Source organism: Oreochromis niloticus, linkage group LG14 (genome assembly GCF_001858045.2).
Source record: "Oreochromis niloticus isolate F11D_XX linkage group LG14, O_niloticus_UMD_NMBU, whole genome shotgun sequence".
NCBI lineage: Eukaryota > Metazoa > Chordata > Actinopteri > Cichliformes > Cichlidae > Oreochromis > Oreochromis niloticus.
The window spans coordinates 38,081,945-38,106,210 of record NC_031979.2 but is presented as its reverse complement, the minus strand read 5'-3'; the positions used below and the strand labels follow the sequence as shown (position 1 = coordinate 38,106,210).

Below are 24,266 nucleotides of genomic sequence, written 5' to 3'. Positions count from 1 at the left end.
ATGGATCGTAAAGCTGAGCAGGGTAAGGTATGAATCTGAAACCCTGAAGCTGCTTTTAAGCTTCAAGCATTAAAAAGTGTTGACGTTGCATGACGTGCCAAGGAAGCATGAAGTGCGTGTTTTTCTACGTGAGCGATAGAGGCTTGCAGTCATACCTTGTTGGAGATGATGGAGACTTTCTCCTTCAGGGTCAGGACGTTGTTAATAAGGTCCCTGCTGCATGGTTTTTGGGTGATGGCCATGATGTTGACAGAACACAGAAACACAAACACACTCACGAGAGCTGGCCTCTCCCTCTGCATGGCACAGGCGGCAAAACCATCATCTGTGTCACATTATCCTCTGCTGTCTGCTGCCCCACAACTCACTACAACATCTTCAACAAATCGATCACAGCTGTGAGAAAGCAGACCCCTCCGGAGGCTTCAACTCCCCGACCCTCCGACACGACGCTGATGGCTTAAAGTGTCTTCAGCGTCTGTCCTCTGCTGGACTCCAGCTGAAAGCTCAACAGCAGTTGTAGAATGAAGAAAATCCTTTCTTTGGCCAGTTTTCAGGAAAGTTTTGTCAAACTTCCAACCTCGCTGCTGGGGAAGGCTCCTGGCTATCCAAGGAAAAGAGGAATGAACAACCAGAAGGACGAGTTTGGAGTTTTGGCAGGTGATGGTTCACTTCAGGAGAAAAAGGTGCGTCACCCGGAGCTGCTGGTCTACACGTGGCTGGAGAGATCGGAGCGAAAGGATGGACTCCCTCTCTTCTGTCACTTTATCCTGCTTCACCCTCCAGTTTTCACTTTCTCACTCCTCCCATTCTTCCTCCTCCTCTGGATTATTTGCATTTTACTTTCAAGTTCCCACCTCTTTTCTCCAGCTGTTTCTTTTGCTCCCAGCGATCTTGAGTGCAGTGTTTCTTCATCTAAACCCTGCAAGAACAAAATCTCTAATAAGCACAAAGCAACAGACATCCTGGAGCTTCTCTGTGTTTGCCAGCAGCCTGACTGACTAATCATCAAACCCCGTGAAGGCCCATATTATCTGTGATAAAACATTTTCACTGAAAGTAAAGAGATGGGACCAGTGCCAAAAAACACATTATGTGGAAACAACAATGGAGCAGACGCAGTGAAAGACACGACAGGATTTCCTGTGAAGGTGTCAGAGTTTGGTACTGGGACCGAGACCTGCTTACATCACGAGCTAGAAGCAAGATTATCACTGTTATGAGAACTTCAACTGACTTCAAACCAAAGCAGCACAGTGTGAATGTTAATGAGGTAAATGTATGTAAAAGCATTATGTAATTTTCCCGGCCGCTTGAAATTTGAACGCTGGCATCAAACATTTCCAAACTCTGCTGCAGACGGCACACGTGGTAACATCAGCAGAAGAACAGCAGCCTTCTCGCAGTGTGAAGGAAAAGGTTCAAACAGTCGATACTGTGAACTAAATCTGTGCATGATTAAGAGCTCCCTGATATCAGTGAGCAACAGTCTTATTTTTGTTTGATTTAGGATTAGGTCTGGTATGCACATTGAGGTGGCGGTGCAGTGCTGCTGCCAAAAAACTAAATAAAGCACACAAATGAATGCTCTGCTGGCTAATGCAAAAAACGACGATGATCTCTCAGAGACAGGCGATGAAAGCTTCTCAAACCCATTTCTGCCAAACAAAAGTCAACTTAAAGCATTTAGTTTCCTCGACTAAGCCCTGTCACGTGTCTTGGTGAGGAATGTCTGAGGTCAGTAATGGGGGGAAAGGCCCTAGGAAGTAAAAGCAACATAATTTATGGTGAAGTTTGTGTCTCCTTCAACATGAATGATGATTACCTGATAATGTGCTGTGGAACAGCCAGGAACAAGAGCTCTAATTTCTTGGACGTAGAGGATCTGCTTGTGTCACTCAGAGACGAGGCCGCGGCAGGTTGGAGCTTTCTGGGAGATTAAAAAATTAAAACTAGAAAACATGCGAAGACATTTTAAGCGTCGGCTGCTGGTCAAGTTGTCAGCACTTCATGCCTCCGTAGAGTAAGACATCTACGAGGAGTGAAACGTCCCCCAACTCGAAGCATTTGGAACATCATGAAATGGAAAATACATGTGAAGCAGCTGGAACGTTCCTCGCCTCTCCCAGAAGTCTGCTTTTCCCAGATGTTTGCAGGCTGTCGTTTAAACGCTTCATATTTTAAACTGTTAGTAAAATGTGTGTCTGACACATTTGTGAATCACTGGTTTCGGTTTTGGAGTTGTTCTCAGGGGCTGAGAGACGGTGTCGGCTGACTGAAGGAACATCTGCAAAATCAGCCTGAGACCAGACAGATGTTCCCCATCACTGTAACCTCGCTCTTCCACCAGTATCTCATACCCCCCCCTCATAACACCTGTACAGTTATAACGCACCTGTGTAAGTTTATATTAGTAGGGGTGTGGCCTCTGACTGACAGATGGATGGCGATACAGGCAACTCCGCCTGCTGCGGTCTGTTACGCTTCACCTCAGCTAAATGAGTCCCTGAAGGCTTCAAAATGCCACTTAGAAACTGATGAGCAATGAAAGCTCCGTGATCGTTCCTCTGTTCATGCTCGTCTCTGAACACCTCAGAGTTCACTCGGCTACTTCTGTCCTGTGTCACATCATCAGGAAACACTAGTGTCCCACTGCCTCCACCGTGTCTTACAGATGATGTGTGTGCTTTGGATCATGAGCTGTTCCACACCTTCTTTATTCATGCCATCATTCTGGTAGAGGTTGATTTTGGTCTCATCTGTCCGAAGAATGTTTTTCCAGGTCTGTGCCAGCTTTTTAAAATGTTTATTAGCAAAGTCCAGTCTAGCCTTTAGATTCTTGAAGTGGCTTGGATATCGATACAGCGTTGTTCACTTGGTTGGCTGCTGTGATGGGGTTTCTCTTGACCGTGGAAATGATTCTGCGATCATACACCACTGGTGTCTTCTGTGGACGTCCTGGTCTTTTCGCATTGCTGAGCTCACCAGTGCTTTCTTTCTTTCTCAGGATGTACCAAGCTGTAGATATCACCCTTCCTAATATTATAGCCATTTCTCAGATGTTTTTTTCCTGTTTTCACAGTTTAAGGATTTCTTGTTTCACCTGCATGCAGAGCTCCTTTGACCTCATGTTGTCTGTTCACAGCAAAATCATCCAAATTCAAGCACCACAACACAAATCAGCTCCAGGCCTTTTTTTCTGCTTAATTGATAAGGACATAATGAAGGAACTGCCCACACCTGAACATGAAGTAGCCTATGAGTCATTGTCCAGTTACTTTTGGTCTACTTAAAAAGAGGGTGCCACGTGTTAAGGAGCCGCAACTCCTAACGCCTTCATCCAGTTTGAATGTGGAAACCCTCAAATGAAAGCTGAGAGTCTACACATCACGTCCATTTTATAACTATAATTGGAATATGTTTCAACAAACGAGTAAAAAACCCAAACTTGTGTCAGTGTCCAAATATAAACATATATGACCCTAACTGTATGTTTAGACAAAGAAATGCTAACTTCTTCTTTTTTCATAAATATGATGTTGAAATGTTGCCACTGTAAATACTGACTGAAGACAGTGGTGGGAGTCTGAGATAACAAGTACTGGATGGACTGTGGCGGGTTAGGGTTCAGATATTCACGTTCCCTCAGCATTCCAATGTTTCCTATACTTCACTTTACAATTTAACCTCCTCCGACCGTACGTATACTTCTAGCTGCCATCAAGACCCTACTGTGAAAATGCTTCTTCTTCTGCCATATATTTAGTTTTATCTGCCATCAGCATTAATTCTTTAACATGTGCACAGCAGCTGAGAAGTTAAAGCCAGCAGGATTTCTCATTAAATCTTATAAATAAAACGAGCTCTTACCAACAGCGTCCGGTTGGGAGGACGGCTAATGATGAACTGCAGATGAGAAAAGAATGCGTGAGAAGGCACGCGGAAACTAAAGGTTAAAGTCGAATAGAAGCAAAACTGAAACCGCACGGCACTTATCAGAGAGATCAAATACTTAAAGGAGTAGTGTGCATATCACAGGAGTTCAGTCAGCAGCAGCTCTTTGGCAATCATCTTTAACAAGCAGGCTCAGGACTGCGTCCGGTTTAACTGGCTCCTGTAATCCCTGCTTTATATCAGAAAATGTGACGGCGCTGATGGTGTTGGCATGTAACCTGGTGTGTGGCAAGATGGGGACTCACGAGTAAGGGAGGTAAAGATGTCACAGAGGCCAGAGGCAGTAAACACAGTAAAGCAGGAGGTCGGGCTTTAAAATTCATGCTTTTATTTCCTGTATTTCTCAAACTGTCTCAGGTTTACTGAAAGAAGATTTAGTTAAAGTTCCCTTTTTATCAGTTACCAGAAAGATTCTGGTCCCTCCAGATCGTCACCAGTGCCCTGTAGAAACCTCACAACTCAATCAGCGTTTTATTATGTTTTTAAACATGTATTAGTTTCTTTTTTCATATTTTTGACTCTTTTAATCATCAATTTTTCAAGATACAACAACCCCAAGCATCATCAGGGAATTAGATTAGCTAAGGCTTTGTGTTCTCTGACCAGCTGGCTGTGGGCAGTTGCAGCACCTATGGTGAAATCGAGCCACACCAAAACCCCCTTTTGCTATTGCAGGTTGTGTCAGTTGCAAGTAGTTGACAAAGAGGATGCCAACCTGTCTGCAAACATTTGCCAACTGGTAATGAAACTGTGTGTGACACAAAAACAGGAAGTGGAGAACATCTGCCGTTAGAAAAGTGTTGGTTTTGGAGGTAAGGCACATTTTAAAGTTTAACTCCAGCTCAGTGAGTTTCTGGTATCTTCCACGCAAATTGTGGGAGATCTGCTAGCAACAGTCGAGCTCTTCCAGCAGTCTCCAGGATACACATTTTTACCCAACAACAGGAGATTGCTTGTGGGTTGTTCAGTGGCCTTAAAGTCTTTCACACTGTTGCTATGGACGATTTTAAGATAACAATCATATTTCTTCCCTTCCTTTTATTTGAACTATTGACTAAGCTGCAAAACTCGAACAGTGTGTTTTGCTTTAACAGGAAACAAAATTTAAATTCTCCCTTAGTTATGCGGATGTCGGCTGCTGGCCATCCCTCCCTGAGCCGGGTTTTGCTGGATGTTTCTTCCTGTTAAAACAGAGTTTTTCAATTCAATTTTATTTATATAGCGCCAAATCACAACAGTCGCCTCAAGGCGCTTTATATTGTAAGGTAGACCCTACAATAATACATACAGAGAAAAAGTATGATTCGATGCAGAGAGGTCTATTAACACATGTTGAGTGAGAAAGGTGACTGAAAAGGAAACACCCAGTGCATCATGGGAATCCCCGGCAGCCTACGTCTATTGCAGCATAACTAAGGGAGGATTCAGGGTCACCTGGTCCAGCCCTAACTATATGCTTTAGCAAAAAGGAAAGTTTGAAGCCTAATCTTGAAAGTAGAGATAGTGTCTGTCTCCCGAATCCAAACTGGAAGCTGGTTCCACAGAAGAGGGGCCTGAAAACTGAAGGCTCTGCCTCCCATTCTACTTTTAAATACTCTAGGAACAACAAGTAGGCCTGCAGTGTGAGAGCGAAGTGCTCTAATAGGGTGATATGGTACTACAAGGTCATTAAGATAAGATGGGGCCTGATTATTTAAGACCTTGTATGTGAGGAGCAGGATTTTGAATTCTGGATTTAACAGGAAGCCAATGAAGGGAAGCCAAAACAGGAGAAATCTGCTCTCTCTTTCTAGTCCCTGTCAGGACTCTTGCTGCAGCATTTTGGATCAGCTGAAGGCTTTTCAGGGAGTTTTTAGGACATCCCACTGTTGCTCATATGGGGTTGTCTGATTGCAAGGCTTTATTTATAATATTGTAAGGCTTTTACCCTACAACTGTTGTCGTATCTTGGAATTATATAAATAAAAGTGTACTGAAAAAAAATCACAGTGAAAATATGTGTGGACTGGTATGTTTGTCCAAACTATGAGGAGTGACCCAAGTCTGCTGTCGCTCTAGTATTCATCTTGGCAACTTCTGGAGTTCACGAGTTTTCTGGAGGAGGTTTCTGGATGGCACTGGTATCAGCAGAGTGAGTATCAAGTTCAACAAAAACACAGATATCAGCTTGGTCTGAAGTTAAATGTAAAACTTTACCAGACACGTCATGTCAAACGTACACACGCATACACACACTCAATGCATGCACCCAAGAGCTGAAGACACTGTGCAAAAATACCAAAATTACTTTAAGGATATTAAGTGCCAAAGAAAATAAGACTAACTTCATAAATAAACAATAAAATAAAAAAGAAGGAAAAAGGATAAAAAAAAGGAGAGATGGATCATTAACCACAGTTATCACCAACTTTTAACACTGGCCTCAGACAGCCGCATATGGATGTTTGTCCAACAGAATATATATGTATAAAAAAGAGAAAAGATCATAAAAATAATACACATGAATGGATACAGCATAGTTGGACCTTCAAAACGTCTGTTTGCAGGGTTGGGATCTAGTCCAGCTCAATAAATGCAAAAAGTTTGAAAGTCTTTCCCAAAAAAGTCTCAAATGCAGCCACAGGACTGACCTTGGCTGGTCATAATTCATCACATCCAGCTGTGGACGGGGGGGGGGATATCATCTAGGAACAGCGTTACTTACGACGTCCTTTATTCTGCACCATATTCTGACCTTTTTGCAAGCAGTTCCATCAGCATGCATTCAAAGTCAGATAAAAACATGAGGCCCTAATAAAAGATGGACTCAATTTCCTGATGAACTTTAAGTTATTAGTTGTGGAAATTTTGGTCCCATCAGAGTCAGGAAAGGAGGACAATGGTGACAATGCTTTGTGGTGGGACAACATTTTGACTGAGGGGTGTTTCAGGCCCACCACTCGCTCACCACTTCCTGTTTCATAACCAACCTATGTCCATCTTTTATAACAGACCATGAAAAACTTGTTTTGTTTGTTGCGACATGTGAAGACTGCACATATAAAACATCTATCTTACATGGCGAGGCGATTCTGAGGTCGGGACCATTCGTGAGAAACACAACCACATCTGGTGTGTTCTTTGCACGCATTTTCCCTTCTGGCTCCATGAATGAAAGAGCAGTCTCACTGCTTTATATCCTGTTGCAGTTCTGAGGAAGAGGTGAAGGAAGCTGTGAGAGTCCGTTGATGCTTACTCTCCTCACCATCTGCCCCTGTGCTGCTACTCCACCTCCTGCTCCACCCTGCAGGGTTTGGGTTAGGCTAACTTGGGCGGTGCTGAAGGAGGTTATTCGACCACTTCCAGCAATTTGTAGGTTGACTGTGGTGGCATAACTGGCCTTGTGGTTCCCCTGTTTGGTAGGAGATGAAGTTGGAAAGGGTAGTGGTGATGCTGTTGAGGGCAGGGGAGAAGAGACTGAGGACACAGGCGGTGCTGTGGCACAGATTTGAACCTGAGGCGGTGGCTTGACGTGGAATTGGTGGTGTTGGTAGGGCGCAGGTAGAGGAGAGGCCATTCCTGAGGTGGAGAGAGTCAGACTTGAGGAGGTGAGGTTTTGCTCACCGGAGGGTCGGCCAACGTAGGCGCAGATCAGCTGGCTTCGACAGTTTCCCTCCTCTAGCTCTGGATCCTCCCAGTCTATCTGCCTGTCTGATGAAGCAGTGGAGGACACAGGGGTAGGAGACGAGGCACTGATGGTGCAAGTATCGCCTGTATCAGGGATATCCGTTCTATTGTATTTGCTTGAAAGCTCGCGCACATCTGGCCAGGGAACACTGGTAAAATGCTGCCCACCCCCGGTGCTGTTCCCTGGGGAAAACTTGCTGGATGAGGGTGGGGACTGAAGCCCATTTTGAGGGCTGACACATGTGGGTGAGCTGCTGTAAGAAGACCATCCACTCCTTGGACTGACCGGACAGAACTCGTGCTGGTCAAAAGAAGGATGGGCATTTCCACTGAAACCTAGGGACCTTCGGCTGCTGTCTGCCCAGGAACGTCGCTGGGCAGCAGCGTTGAGCCGGGCTGGGCTGGAAGGTCTGTCAGCCAGGCTGGAGGAGAAAGACCTGCGGAGGCTTTGGGAGGTGGTAGAGCAGGGTCCAGAAGGGGAAGATCCTTTGAAACCACTCTGTGGGACAAAGGAGGACGAAGAAGAAGTTGGGAAAGAGGACAATGTTGATGAAAGGGAAGGAGAGGCAGAGGAGGAAGCATATCTAGGGTTTCTAGGCTGAGGTGTTGCAACATTATTTGCCCAAACATTCACTGACACACCGATAGGAGGCGGGGAGAGGATCCGGGGACTTGGACATGAAGAAGAACTCATGGAAGAGGTGATGGGTAGCTCCACAGTTAGACCTAATGGGTTATGGGAACTTGCACTTCCTACCCTCAAGCTCCGGGGATGGGGCGGTTTGTTTGCCATCGGGGAGGAGAAATTGTGCTGTGGAGGTGGAGAGCAGAGGTGAATGAATGAAGCTAGGGAGGGAGATGGAGACTGAACTCGTGAGTTGGGTTCGGATGCGGAGAAAGGCCGGGCTACACGGTTGTGTGATCCTGACCAGAGAGAATCTTGGGATTGTTGCTTTACTGGGGCATTACTGCTCCCATTAGAGAATGTCTCCTTCTGTGGACTTAGAGACCAACCTCCATTACTGAGAGCACTGTTAAAGCTGGAGCTCACTTGACTGATTGCTGTGCTGTTATTGTTGTTGTTGTTTGGATTCTGTGAAGAACCAGTTTTGCTGTGAAGGAATGATGGACGTGGTGAAGAGGATGAAGTGTAGGCCGGCTGATAATGGGATGGACCTGGAGAGCGTTGGGAAAGAGAGGGAGGAGAAGATGGCATGAGGGACGGAGAAGTGCAAGAGGTCCGGAGAGTGGACGGTGGGCATCTTGGATGTTGGTACCCATCCTTGGAACATCCTAACTGAGCGTAAGCAGGTGTGCTGGAAGGAGGTTTGGGAGAAGGGGAACGCTGTCGTAGGTGAGAGGAAGGTAAGGAGGGACTTTGATTCACGCTGTTGCGGGCAGTGTTGTCTTTTGCCATACTCTGACTGATGGACTGACTGATGCAGGAGGCAGCTAAGGATTTGGTAAATGTGGAGGAAGAAGTGATGGGGGAGGAGCATGGGGGAGAGCGAAGGGTAGAGGATGATGTAGGGGAGGGAGGAGGGCCTCTTGCAGATGATGAGGAAGATGCAGGAGAGGGGGTAGACGGGGCTCTCCTGGATAAAGGGGAAGTCGAAGATAAACTGGAAAGAGGCTTGGAGACGTTGTTTGGGCATACAGGGGTGGGAGAAGACGCTGGAATAAGCCTGAATGGTGAGGAGCAAGGCGGTGCTGGTACTGAGGAGGTAGGAGGAGCTCTATGAGGAGAAGGAGAGCGGTGTCTCAGGCTGGGCTTGAAGGCTGAGGGGACAGAGGTGCCCTGGTCAGGGGTGGTAATAGCTTGGGTAGTTCTCTCCTCCTGAGTCTTGAAGATTGGAAGTTTGATCGGGGATCCTGGCTCTTTTGGGTCCCTGTAAGTTACAGAGAAGCACAGACTTAAAAACATCTAGTTTATTGAATTAAATAAAAAAAAAAAAATCACTGCAGTTTAAAGAAGCTTCTCTGACATGGACATTGTGACTCTCGTCTTTCTAAGTGAGAAAAACTATCCAACACTACAGCAAAAGGTGCTAAAAATGGCACTTTAAACTTAACGTAAGGAACAGTACGTACCACATCCTCACTTAGGTTTGACAGTGTTTCTAGTAAATAATGGCAGGTGATGTGAGCATGAATTGTGGCTGCGGTTTAGGAAAGGCTTCAGAGGCGACTGGCAGCGGCTCCTGGGCCGGACAGATCCCCACGAACTAACTTTCTCATAATTACTTTGTAATGTCGATGTTCTCCTTTCACTGTGGCTTTAGCTACAGTTTAACCACTTGGAAAGAGAGTTAAACTATTCGGACTGACCACAATTTAGGGATGTTTTTTCCCTTAAAATATAGATTTTTTCCCTCCTATTTTGACTGGTAAGATCTTCTGCCAGATGACTTTGAAACTATATGGGCTTACCCAGTTGAGTCCCTCTACCTGACCATTTTCACAGAAATGTTTTTTTCCCTTGTTAAGCCACTGAAGTTTGACCAAGCATAAAAAGCAATGACATAACAGACAACTTAGAAAAGAAGCAGCTTTAATTGGATCTTTAGGCTCCCTGTTGCCTATCTACAGTGTCTGAAATGAGACCCGTAAGAAAGAGGAAGAACATCTTCAGCCTTCAGCTGATCCATCTGCAGTTCACCGAAGCTTCGTCAGAAACGGTCTCAGTGGAAGGACGGCTGCCAGAAGGCCGTCGTTAATGAAAAGGAACGGGGTGAAAAGGCCGAGGTATGAAAACGACACAAGAACTGGACTGAAAATCAGTGAAAAGGTCTGATGGAGTGATGGATCCATATGTGAAATTTGAAAAAGAAGAGCCCAGACCTCAAAATCACTGAAGCAGTGAGTGATCATCCTGACAGAGAACAGAAAAAAAGGCAGAAACATCCAAAGAAGAGCTTTGAACGTCCTTCAAGAAGTCCAGAGAACTACTCCTGAAGATTCCTTAAGACACATGAAGAATTAAGGTGAACATCGACTTTCAAGTTCTTTAGAACTGTACAAAGTTTGTTTTTGTCTTATAAATCGAATATTCATTTGTGTTTGTGTGTTTCAAAAAATATCTACACCTAAGTAAGGGACAAGCTCAAGACTTTTGCACACTACTGTATAAAATGTTTCAGTGGTAACAGAAAGTTTTAATGTGACAAACAAAGGTAAATCCTATGATTGAAGGCATAATTTCCTGCAGAAGCCAAAGAAGCATTTAGTCTGGCATGAAATAACGTGCCAAAGATTATAAGATCAAGATAACCTCGAGGCATAAGTTTTAATGAAAAACATTTGTCCTGGCTTGAACTTCACATTCATGTTAATACAGCCAAATTGCATTTCTTATATAAAAGAAGAAAAAAGTAGGACACTAAAATTGTTAGGATGCCTGGGTCGACCCAGAGGTTTTGAGTTTATTATATTATTTATCATTTCTAGTCTTTGGTTTCTTTCTTAGAGTTCTGTTTTATGGTTTATGTCTCTGTGTTCTGTAGTTGCTCTGTCTCCCCTGTCAGCTGTATCCCCTTGTTAAGTTCGCGTCTCTGTGTTATGTTTCTTGTTTTACTTTGAAAGTCCGTGTTTCATGTTAGTGTATCTGGTTTTGCTTCCCTTGTCTCGTTAGCCCTGATTTGCCCCAGCTGTGTTTCCCTCCTGTCTCCCATTTCCTGATTGCTCCCTCTGTGTATTTAAGCCCTGAGTTCTCTTTGGTCTATGTTGCGATCTACTCGTATCTACTGTTTACGATGCTGTGTGTTTCTGTCTGCTTGCCTGAGTTTATTTTTGCACTTTGGAAGTTTGTTACTTTGAGTTCACGTCTGTCTCCGGAGTCTGCACACGAGCCGTCACATAACAAAAATATGTTAAACTGAAAAGCACTGGCTAGGCTTGCTGGTTTATTAGGGTTTAGAGTTAATAAAGACAGACCAGATTCCCCTTATTGACCACCTATTATCAGATCATGATTATTATTATTATTTGGAAAAAACACTTCCAATTGCTCACGAAATGTCTAAAGTGGAGTTATTCTGCTCATTCCCTGCTGCATGCTTTTAGTTATTTAACTGTGCGTGATTCAAAAATATCCTTCTTATCTCATTCTGGGCCTTAGTTCAGCTCTTGACTAACTGCCAGTCATAAACTTTGGGAGCTCTCAGACCAGTGTGAGCTTGCACAGATTCTGGGTTTTCTGCACTTTTGCCTGCCAGTTATCAGGTCCATACACACCTGTGGTCACCTTCAGGCATGCTATTGACATTCCAGGGATCAGATGAAGCCCGTTTGCCCAGAGTCGTCAGCAGATCAGGCGACCTTTGGCTGGTGAATGTTGGGAGATGATCTTCACACGGTGGCTGGGTGGGATTCGATGGACTTGGTTCATTTTCTCTTAAACTGTGATGCCCTGGGGTTTCTGTGAGTGGGTGACAGCTTACATGTGAAGGGCCAGAGGCTATGAGTAAGGGAAGACTCTGGGAAGGCTGAACGGGAAGCTCTCCTAAGAGTCTACATTCACCAAAGCGCCCTGCTGAACCCTCATCGTTGGACTGTTCCTCTGCTGATGTGTTCTGCGGACGCTGGTTTCGCAGCACAGTGCTGCCCTCCTCTGTTTCTCTCTGCTCTCTGCTCGGCCCTGAGTGAGGTCTTGCAGAGCTGTTGCACTTTCCTGAAGACGTGTCTGCATTTGCATTTCCTGTGCAAACACTGAATTCAGGCGCTGTGTAAACATTCACGTCTTTGCTCAGCGTATCCTTGTTATCTGTGGAGCTGTGTTCTACTCTAGTTTTGATACATTGTTCAGCTGCTGCGTTCTGCTTGTCATTGTCTTGGTTATCTCCATCTTTGGTCAATTTTCTGCAGTGCTCAGCACACAGACGTGGCTCAGAGGAAGCGGGTTGGGTGATGATTTCTCCAGACTCTCTGGCTGAATAAGCATGGTGCCGACCTCTCTGCTGCTCCGGCCTGCAGGCAACCACAAGGAGAACAGTAGTAGGAATGAATCTGCTGCTGCTGCTCTACTCAATGAACTGCAAACCAAATTTAGCTAATCTCACTCATTTCAATGTGCACCATGGTGAGCCTATAAAATGCTTTATTAAAAAGACCATTTCATGTCATGCTGGTGGTTTCTGTTGGATCTGAGCTTCACTCCTCCTGCCATCGGTTTAGGCCTGTGTTTACTTGTAGACTTATACTGTAAAGTTACACAGACATTTCAAATATTTAGTGGTTAAGGAACAGGAAGGCTGGCACTGGAAGAGATTTATTTAGACATACAACTGAAATGTAAGCAGGAAAACCTGATACAAAATCTGACCTTTGGGCCTGAAACCCATACAATAAGTGCCAACGGCTGCAGTTCCTCTAAAGGCCATTTGAGAATGGCTCTTCAATCTTTTATATGTATATAATAAACATTTGGTCATTTGCCATAGTGCTGACTAATGTTTCTTCAGATATGTATATGATTAACCATAATTTATCATCTCAACTCATTTTTTGTACTCAATCCTTTATTTTAAGTGTCATACTTTTCATTTTTACTTAATTAGTAAAGTACTCACACATCTGGATGCACATCCCTGTTCTCATTCAGGAGGTCATCTCTGGAGGAGTTGTTGTTACTGGCAGAGCAGCACAAACTGGAGCTCCAGTCTTCAGCTTGTGTCCTGAGATGCTGAATGGTTGTTGTAGAAGATGACGATGCTCCAGGTGAGGTGTACCTGTGCTCATAACTGTTCACCTGGGTCAGACTGGATGATTGGTTGCTTAACAAAGTGGCTGGATTTTCTTGAGGTGTGGTGGAGGTCTGGGAAGTTTCACTCAAAGTATGGCCTACACCAGAGTCTCTTTCTCTGGTCAAAGCAGAGATGAAGTCTCTCGGCCTGGAGAGGCTAAATCCATTCGTCTGCTGGTGACAAGTTGTGGTCAGCTGTTCTTTGACAAACACATGACCAAACAACTGAGGCTCAACCGGCTCCATCGCAGCCTCCTGGAAATCTAGGAAAAAACAATGAAAAATAGAGTATGAACCACATCGTATCATAGACTATTGGAACCGTGCCATATTGGCAGCCATTAAAGTGGCGAGAAATTAATCAGTTTAGTGTGGGTGGGGCTTTATATTCATACGACCAGTCCATATGATGGGCGGCGTGCATAGACGCAGCGGCTCACTGCTCCTCACGTTTGGTGCTTTGTATATACGTGTATATGTGTGGGCGTATGTGTTTTTTACTACTCTATATCGAGTAGAGTCCACTTACAGTCGTCAGGATCTTTTGAGTTTGGGATTATGCTGTGCAAGAAACATTACGTCGGACTGACACCACTTCCACGGCATTCCGGAGGACATAATAAGAACTTCAGGGTCTCCGTGGTTGGTTCTTCCCAGCGGCAAGCCAAAGAGGAAATGTAAGCAAAGGAGGCAAAAGCGTGGCTGCTGGGCCGGCCCGCTAGAAACAACCATTTAAGCCACTGCTTCCAAGTATTTTCCTCTCCAACAAAACAGACGAACTGAGTTTACAGCCTGCAGTCAACAAGTGTGTACAGGACAGCAGCATTGTACTACTCACAGAGACTTGGCTGCAGCCATCAATTCCAGACTCGGCTATTGAGCTAGCAGCACGACGGGAACGGCCACTCCCGAAACTGCAGACAACCACTGTTCCCCGGATTTGGAATATTTGACTGTGAAATGCAGACCCGTCTACATACCTCGCAAGTTTACTGTTGTCATGGTAACAGCCGTGTATGTACCACCTGATGCTAATACTAACTCGGCCATGGATGCCATGGATGAGCTGCACAAGACAATAAGCAGTCAGCAGAACTCCCATCCTGATGCAGTGCACATCATAGCTGGGGACTTTAACCATGCTGACTTAGACTAAGGTCAGTATTCCCCAGATTTGAACAGCATATTAAATGTGCAACAAGGGGGAAAACACACTGGATAAAGCCTACAGCAACATCCAAAAAGGCTGCAGAGCAACCCCTCTGCCACGTTTAGGTTTGTCAGACCACATGTCCATGCTGCTGATCCCTGCATACGCTCCTGTTAGGAGGAGAGCCCCCCCAGCCACAAAGACTGTGAAAACCATCACAAGCATCACATCAGCTGCAGGACTGTTTTTGAAAACACAGACTGGACTGTGTTTGAACACCAGGACCTCGAAGAGCACACAACATCAGTGCTGTCAAATAATAATAATAATAATAATAATAATAATAATAATAATAATAATAATAATAATAATGATAGATTTTATTTGAGGGTGCCTTTCTAAAACCCAAGGTCACCTTACAAAGAGAAAAAGACATCAATAAAACAGTAGATTAAAATAGATTCTAATAAATTAAAATACAAAAAACAGCAAAATACAACCACAAACAACAAATTAAAAAAACAAACAACAACAACAAAAAAAACCCACGATTTGACAGCAAGTAAAATCTGTATTAAAGCGAGTAAGCCAGTTTAAACAAGTAGGTTTTGAGTTGTGACTTAAATAAGGGAATCTATATTTCTTAAGGACCCGAGGAGCAGAGCGGCTGAAATCTCTCTGCCCCACAGTCGTAAGGCGAGCAGAAGGAACAACAAGATGAAGATCTGAGAGAGCGGGAAACTGTGGAGATATGAAGCAGCCTTTCGTTAAGTGAAACAAAATCATTAGGCTGTTGACGTTTCAGTTAAGCAAAGAAAATCCAGCTTACGGTCTGAGAGGAGATCTTGGACGAGATGTCCCTTACCAGTAAGAGAGCAGATGCTTAATAGACCGAAGCTGATGATGGAATTACCATGTCTGACAGTAGGCTTAGCCACCCTAACAAGGTGGGCCAGCACTTTGTGGTCAACAGCTCGGTCAGTTTTGCAGGGAGGACGATGAGTTTTGGACCAGATGGACACTATTGAGTTAGTGTCATTGGTATTGAAGTTTCGCCGGAGCCCACGGTGGATGTACCTGCGGCGGGGCTTGAAAGCCATGTCTGGATAGAGGTAAAGAGCCACAGGTGGAGAGACAGCCAGGCAAAAGCGGAGTCGCAGAAGTTCCGTAACAGAGTAGTGAAGTAGAGCTGTCGCCGGGTGACGAGCGATGGAAAAAACAACCCAGGTGAGCACAGACCACACAGACACCCTGAGAAGGCCCGATAAGGGTAAAAGACCAGGCATGCAGCTAGAGTGCGAGCAGTAGAAACCCGCAAATATTGCGAAAGCGAGTCAAAACAGGATTACGCTTTAAATACGCCAAATTTACTTGGTTCAAGTTGTCGTCAATAACTTTAGAACAAATAAAAACAAATAAAAACGAGAATAAATCGGTGAGCAGCAGCAGCCAGACGTGCCAGCGTTCACTCAGCCGGCATTCACTCATATATTAACTTCTGTGTCGACAGTGTCACTGTGGACAAACGTCTCTGGGTGTATTGCAGCCAGAAACCTCGGATGACTAAAGAGGTCCAGGTCCTGCTGAAGAATGTGATGCCACTTTTAGATCCGGTGATGGTACGCAGTACGGTGCAGCCAGATCTGAGCTGAAAAGAGGCATCAGAGAGGCCAAGGCAGCGTACAACAGAAGGATTGTAGACCACTTCAGCAATAACAACTCAGGACAGGTATGGCAGGGAGTTCACCACACCACCATCTCTCACCTGGAACAACAGGGGCGTTACGCCAGGCTACTCTTTGTTGACTTTAGTTCTGCTTTTAATTCGATACTCCACAGACAGACTAATAGTAAAACTGCTGGATATCGGACTTCCTTCTACTACCTGCAGCTGGATCAGAGACTTCCTCTCAGACCGTGGACAGATTGTTACACATACACTCATTCTTTTTATTTTTTTATTTTTTGTATTTATTAAGTTACTGTGTTGTCTTGTTTGTGTTGTGTTGTGCATAGTGCTGATGTGGGATGAGCACTGACAAAAAGAGTGATCTTATCTTATCTTATCTTATGCTACCACAATAATTTGGTCCTCAACTGTCTTCAAGAAACCCAATGTAACAGCATCTTAGAGGAAGTCTTAGAAAAGGCAGCTTACCTTGTGTGAGGCTCTCTGCTGTCTTTATTGCCCTCTCTTCCTGGGTATCTTTGGTCTTCCAGCTCATGGTCTGAATCTGGTTCTGGTCTTTAGTTTGAATCTGACATTGCTGACTTTGTGTTATGTTTTGGGTTTGAACTTTGACCATGGAGTAAGTTTGGGCTCCACATTTCGACTCTGACTGACCGGTTTCTGTTTCATGTTGTTTTTGGTACTCAGCTGTAGTTTGAGCTTCAGCCTGTATTTGACTTCTACTTTGGCTCGGACTTGAGGGTCCAGACAGTCTGGCAGAAACCACCAACTGGTTCCGTCCACTACTGGAGCGTTTTTGATGCAGGGGGACCTTCATGGTGCTGGCTTTGGCACTGTACATTCGAGCCAGTGTTTGGACCTTGCTTAGAATACGCTCTGAGTTTTCTATCAGCACAGGGTCTACCACAGGGTTCGCCTCAAATAACCCGATACCAGCCACATCTGATCCCATGGTCTCAAACAGGGCTCGGTTAGCAGTGACAATCCTGGAGTGGCGAGACCATCGACCCACTTTTATCTGACTGGGAATGTCCTCGAGGTTCCCAATGGCCTTTGCTTGGTCTCCGTTTCTGGTTCTAGTCCAGAGGTTCTGGGTTTTTGTCTCAGGTTTTTGGCAATTATTCACAGGTGTAGAAGTTTCTTCATGCCTTTCATTAGCTTCTGTTGAGCCTGGTGGCTTAGCTTCATGCCCATTTGTAATAGCTTGGTTTCCAGCACCAGGTATGGTTGTTTGATCTCTGGACTCTCCTTCCATCTTCTCCTCCTGTCTTTCCACCAAAGATCCTTTGCAGACATTCTCATTTTGAATCTTTGGCTCTTCTCCAATAGGCCTGCTTTGGTTTGAGTGCAAATTCATCGGATTTGAAGTCTCCTCGTCATGACTCGCAGTAGAGGATGAAGACTTCACTCGGTCCTCTCCTTGAAAATCCAAAGAGCTCATTGGTTTATCAGCCTGTCCATCACTCTTTGCATCTGCTAGTACTGAAAATGGGGAAGAAACTGGACCAGAGTAAGAAAGGTGCTCCCTATCAGTATCTCTTTCTGGTTCTTCCAACTTGGAAGGTCCACTTTCTGACTCCCCCTGGTGACCACCGACATCAAACCGTGACATGGTCTCCTTTACCAAGCCAGAGGGAATTTGTGAGAAACTGTTTCTCCTTTTTGACCCTACTTCTTCTGCAAGCTCTTCATCCTCTTCCTCGCCCTCTTCAGCCTCAGCTGCTGCCTCATAGTAACTTCTTATCTTTTCAATTATCTTCTTATCTCTTTTGGTGAGGTGGGAACCTCTTGTAGGTGGGTGGTATCTCTTGTTGGGCTGATTAGGGGCTCCTAGATTTGAGGAGGAAGTCGTGGACTCTGGCTTTTCTTCTTCCATCAGTATGACTTTGTTTTTGCTTTCTTCCTCTGCTAAGATGAGTGGATGAAGTTCTAGTGTTTGGGGTGGAACGATTTTATGTCCATCCTCGTTTTCACTTGTTTTCTTCTTCTCTTTATCATTTCCTTGTACTTCTCCAAGCACTTCCGCTCCTTTTTCCACCTGACTTTCTGCTACTTGAATTTCTTGGACTTCACTTTCTGTCGTCTCATTTTCTCCTGTCTGACTTTGGATGATGTCATCCTCAATCTCTGCTCTTTCCTCTTCCTTTTGCATTGTGGGTGTTTGTTCTTGGCTGGAGGTGACTGGGGGCAGCGGGCAGGTGAAGTTGGTCTGGTTAGATGGAGGCTCTTTGGGCTGATCCTGGATCTGCACCGGGAATAAAAGTAAGAAGAAACTTACGGTCATATGAACAGTAGTATGCACTAATGTAGCTGGTGGGATATGGACACCCACCAGTGCGTTTAGTGAATATCTTAAAGAAAAGGGGGGAAATCACTGGAATTTGTTCAAATATCTGCCTGAATTTGGTTTGTTTGGTTAAATTAACAAAATCTAACTTGAACAAGAACATGTACAGTAAAGGAGTTGTTTGCTTGAGGTCCTTGGTAATGGGGGGTCTGTCTTAAGGCTCTGTCCTGCTAAACATGTAATTTGTCATGTGATAAGATTTTAAGCCACAATGTTCAGATGTCAAAACCCAGGATTTGTCCTCTTTATACATGAGGTTTCAAAAAGGTGGGTCTTCAGTAAAACAGCGAATAATCAATGACATCACAGCACGGTGTGACAGTCTCACTGAATCTAAACAAGTATGGCTAGAAAAATATATATATAGTCCACTTGAGGCTGACTCAGACTCGTGTCCTTAAACGTGGTTGACCACATGTCAGGTTATGGTGGGTGTTCTGTTTTCTAACCGTCATGTCAGTGTGGATGGCAGCGAGCCCCTCTCTGGCTCTACTCTGGTTGATGAACTCCAGGATCTCCTCTGTGATGGACAGAGTGGGAGGAGGACTGAAGGGGGTCAGCTCCTCTTCCTCCTCCTTCTCTTCCTCCTCCTCATTCAAACAGAAATGAAAAGACACCATGAAAAGGATGCTATGAGTGTTTGATACAGTCCTGTTTTCAAACCTACTATCTGTGCACAGGCTTGATTAAATACATTTTATTATATTACTGTAGTGGGGTTGCAGTGGGAATTGGCTGAACTCAGGGCTCCTGAGCCCTTATAAATTTCCCCCAGACCCCCCAGGCCAGATGTGTTTCATAGTGTAGTGCATTATGAAAACTAACCCATCCATCCATCCATCCATTCACTCATCCATCCATCCATGCTTCAGCACTAACGCAGATGCATCCTCCTCTGAGGCTGCAGTGCTGACGAGTGCTAGCACAAGCCAAAGTTACCTCCTCCTTGTTCGGTCGTAGCTGAGGCTTCAGGCTGGCGGCGTTTCCCTCGGCCTCCACCTCTATGACGGAGGAGGCCAACGTGCTGCTGCTGCCTGCTGAGCCCAGGCTGTCTGCGTGGCACAGCTCGCCTTCACTGCCTGCCTGCTGTTACAGTAACAGTTTTCTTTAGATTTACAGTCCAGCATAAAACCAGCAGTGCAAACTCACACTCATCAGTGTTCAGCGGCTCCAAACTGAAATCACTGAAATCACCCTCAAACTACAGATATACTTCTAAATGTACATAAATATACATATATACATATATAATACATATATGTATTATGTAATACATATATTGACATAAATGTGAGTGTTCATGTTTAATTTCCCCCCATTCCCACCCCGACATGCTCAGCACCCAACAAATTTATGAAGTGATAATAATAAGCTGGGCCAGCTAGACATTATGAAAATAAGAATAACTGTACAGATTTCCAAAAGTTGAATCTGTTCATCTGGACGTAGCGTTTGGTGGGAGAAACGTTTCGTCACTCATCCAAGTGACTTCTTCGGTCTCAGCTGACTGCAGGTTTCCCCAAACCTTATAAACAGTACATTTGCATAATGACTGAACCCAGCCCACTGAAGGAACAATGGGCTGGGAGGTCAGTTCCTTAATCATAATTATGCAAATTCCCATGACCATTGATCAACAATCACTGACCAAAACCCACTGATCAAAGAACACTGATCAATGGCCATGAGTACCATTCACAGAGAGTTGGGGAATGGCTGCAATCACAGCATTGTAAATGGCGAAAGATCTTTCGCCATTTACAATGCTGTGATTGGCGAAAGATCTTTCGCCATTTACAATGCTGTGATTGGCGAAAGATCTTTCGCCATTTACAATGCTGTGATTGGCGAAAGATCTTTCGCCATCTTACAATGCTGTGATTGCAGCCATTCCCCAACTCTCTGTGAATGGTACTCATGGCCATTGATCAGTGTTCTTTGATCAGTGGGTTTTGGTCAGTGATTGTTGATCAATGGTCATGGGAATTTGCATAATTATGATTAAGGAACTGACCTCCCAGCCCATTGTTCCTTCAGTGGGCTGGTTTCAGTCATTATGCAAATGTACTGTTTATAAGGTTTGGGGAAACCTGCAGTCAGCTGAGACCGAAGAAGTCACTTGGATGAGTGACGAAACGTTTCTCCCACCAAACGCTACGTCCAGATGAACAGATTCAACTTTTGGAGATTTACTTTCCTGGATGATCGAGACTGTACAGATTATAAAAATAATAACTATTATCACAAGAAATCTTTAAATATTTATAAAAACAACAAACACAACCATGTTTATATGCTGATGTTATTGTGATAGTGAATAAAACGATGCCGTTGAGATGTTGGACCGGAGGATCTTTGATGGTTAATGAACCGTTTAATAGCTGAGCTGCACATTTCAGAATGTGTCTCACCTTCATAGCTGGGAGATTCCCGGGTGGAGCGAAGCGGTGGGGCGAGACGGGTGACAGACGCCGTGATGGATGAGAACAAAGAGAAAGATGTTATCAGAGTGTTATTATTGTTTTCTGGCACTTAGCAACTTGGCATCTGAAACTACATAACCGCAAGTTTCATGTTTGAACAATGCTTGAGCCAGCGCTGCAGGCCCGAGCCAAACCCACACCCGGAGAGCTGCAGGAAACATGAGCCTGGTCTAATTTGCTTCCTGCAGTCAACAACATATCCATATTGGAGCAAACACATCTCCCAGTTCAAACATGTCCCGCTGTGGCAACTCCTCAGCTTTGCAGCTGTTAGCTTTCTCATTCAGAAACAGACGTGATGTTTCAGAGCTCATCTTTCAGATTTCTGCACTTCAGCAGGTAAATGTCACTCCAGGAGCAACAGCGCCCCCTGGCTGTGGAAATGCATGATTTATATTCACAAGTCGTGAAAAACAAGTTGTGGTGAACAGCTGCTGTTAGTTACTGAGATCCAGGCCCAGAACCAAAGTCCGCACACTCGGACTCGGAGACTCGTTCCCCATGAGCTCACGGATTCTTTCTGAGCATCTCTGCCAGCACCGCCCAAACGATTACCCACAATTCATATATCGCTGCGACACTAAACCTGGGTTTGTGACAAATGCAGAAACATGCACAGAAGGAGCAATCCACCTGAAAATGACGGGAAAACTGACGTTTTCTGGAAAGCAGAGGGATTATTCACCGATATTGTTTTTGGATTTGGATTTGCGCCCCATCCCGGCTCGCGGTGTCGTTTGCAGCGGGGGAATCTCTGTGGGAGATTTCACTGCGTCTCCACCTCCACGTGACACTGGAGCTGTGGCAGCTTTAAAACGATGAACTAAAACAACAATCTTATCAGCAGTGTTGGTCAAGTTACTTGAAAAAAGTAATCAGTAACTAATTACTGATTACTTCCCCCAAAAAGTAATCCCGTTACTTTACTGATTACTTATTTTCAAAAGTAATTAATTACTTAGTTACTTAGTTACTTTTTAAAAACACGATTTACAACCTGAGTTGGGTTTTTTTTCGCTGTAAAAAGAAGTTTTCTTCCCACGCAGTGAACAGTGGACACTAATGTTTTTGTCACTTTTTATGGAATCAAACTCAAAGTAAGGTCAGTACTTCCACGCTTTAAATGCTGCACGCTCATACTCTCTCCCGCACTCGATATGTTATCCATTGTTGATCTGCAGACAGCTGTTGGCACGAACGTCGCACTCGCTTACGTCACTGTCATGAGACATTCTCGCAAAAAACTCACGGTTTTAGTAACGCAGTAACGCAGCGTTCCTACGGGAAAGTAACGGTAATCTAATTACTGTTTTTGCAATAGTAACCCCTTACATTACTCGTTACTTGAAAAAAGTAATCGGATTACAGCAATGCGTTACTGCCCATCTCTGCTTATCAGCGATGGTTTTTTCAACCTCCTGCAGAGAAATCGGACACAGTTCATTTCTGATTTCTTAATGTTTCATTTTAGCTCTCAGGGTGATGTTTGGGTTCGGGCCTCATCATGTGGATGAGAGTCTGACTCGTCTCACCATTGGGATGAAACACTGCTTCGATGTCTTTGGCAGGAGCTGGAACAGAGGAAGAGAGGCTGGTTATTGCAACATAACATTCACTGTTACACAACACGACACATGGTCTCATGGAAACGAGAAAGAGAACATGTTTTTGAGTTTCTCTCCGTTTGCTCTTTTTTTCCGCAGGTTTCCTGTTCACTCTCGTTATTTCAGGAATCTTCAGCTTAATTAAAAGGACAATCTCATAATCTCCCCAGGTGTGTGTCACACAGTTCAGCTTAACATCCTGAGATGAAGAGAGTGTGAAATGTCTGTCGTCTGGGTCGAGTGGAATCCAAAGTGCAGATATACACATGCAGATGCACGACTGGTCGCTGCCGCTCACCAGGACAATATGCGCGAGTCATAATCGTCATGAGTTAGAGCTGCTTCCACGATGCAGGAAGCAGTTTTTCAGGTTACTGAGAGTCACCGTAAAGCATCCAGCACGTTTGGATAAAGTCAGTTTCACTTTCCCTGCTGCTTCGTTGTTTCTTCTTTTTGATCAGAGCATCAAAAAGCAGATGTTTGGTGTTTTATACGAATAAAGGGTGGAGACACCTCTGACCCTGAGCTGTGGCTGAAGCTTGTCTGAGTACCTGACTGCCTCCTGGTGCGTCGGTACGGCAGGTTTCCCTCCAGCAGCAGAGGCAGGTTCTTCCTGGACTTCTCCGGCGTGTACATGAGCAGCTCTGGAGGCTCTGCAGGGACAAACAGAGCAGAAAGAAACCCTCGTGTTAGGGTTGAAATTCAAACTGTCCCGTTGCTGGTGTGATAAACTACATGACTGTGAGCTGCCTTATATTTTGGGTGCACAAAAGTTGATAATATTATCAAAAGGTTTCTCCAACAGTTAAGAGGAGGTGATCGGGTCTGTCATTTAGAATAGACACAAAACTGAAAAATTCATCCTTTTAATACGTGAGCCACGCACGACGATAGACCAGTGGAGAGAATTTATAATGCTCCACAAGTAACTAGGAACTAACGAGCCAATTTAGTCACATGACTGAATTTAAAAGGAGCGTGGGTCAAACTTTAGCACAGTTGTTGTGCAATCGCCCAGCTGTGACCTCCAGGCTCTCGCAGCTGACTGTGTGCTGGAGATCGCTGCGTGGGTTCAGGGTCAGCAGGGACCGCCGTCACCTCTGCAGCCACGCGTGAAGCTCGACCTCCACCACGCAGAGCTCAGACGGAGGCTGCTATCAGCACTCAGTTCAAAGCTAGCATCCATGATGGTTTGTGCGGTAGGGGGCCATTAGTGCACTGGCAGGGGTAACCAGGCCATCTGAGAAGGTCCCAGTAATGATGACGCACACCTCCGGGCTCTGAAGCTTCTCAGAGAACTCTTTCTTTTTTCAGTCAGATGATGCCAAACCTGCGCCCTGCTCGCTTTCCACGAACCAGGGCGTTGGCTAAACTGACCCGAGTACAGATCAGATCCTTACCCCTTGACCTCAGAAATATTAGTTCATTCCCTCTTTTTAAGTCCACCCTCAAAACTTATCTGTTTAAAATTGCTTATGTTTAAACTTCTGTATGTTCTTAACTTTTATCTGTTATTCTTATTACTGTGTATATTTCCAGTTTTTGTGTTTTTATTCGTTGTACAGTGTCCTTGGGTGCTTTGAAAGGCGCTATTTTTAAATAAAATGTACTATTATTATTATTATTATTATT

At 44.7% G+C, this 24,266-nt stretch overlaps 1 protein-coding gene across 9 annotated transcripts in view; it reads right to left on the bottom strand.

Moving 5' to 3' along the window:
- Positions 1 to 6,127: 6,127 nt before the first annotated feature.
- Positions 6,128 to 24,266, bottom strand: part of plekhg2 (pleckstrin homology domain containing, family G (with RhoGef domain) member 2) — a 91,848-nt gene continuing 73,709 nt past the window's right edge. For 5 of the 9 annotated variants that reach the window (XM_013273638.3, XM_013273639.3, XM_013273642.3 and 2 more), the window contains 9 exons: positions 23,186 to 23,287; positions 22,563 to 22,601; positions 20,959 to 20,966; positions 19,487 to 19,633; positions 18,997 to 19,137; positions 16,669 to 18,445; positions 13,188 to 13,623; positions 11,854 to 12,585; positions 6,128 to 9,509 (listed from right to left, as the gene is read on the bottom strand). In XM_013273638.3, coding sequence (XP_013129092.1) covers positions 7,127 to 9,509; positions 11,854 to 12,585; positions 13,188 to 13,623; positions 16,669 to 18,445; positions 18,997 to 19,137; positions 19,487 to 19,633; positions 20,959 to 20,966; positions 22,563 to 22,601; positions 23,186 to 23,287 — 5,765 coding nt within the window. In that variant the 3' untranslated portion in view covers positions 6,128 to 7,126. The remainder of the gene's footprint in view (positions 9,510 to 11,853; positions 12,586 to 13,187; positions 13,624 to 16,668; positions 18,446 to 18,996; positions 19,138 to 19,486; positions 19,634 to 20,958; positions 20,967 to 22,562; positions 22,602 to 23,185; positions 23,288 to 24,266) is intronic. The other 4 variants (XM_025898157.1, XM_025898158.1, XM_025898161.1 and 1 more) reach the window with 4 other exon arrangements.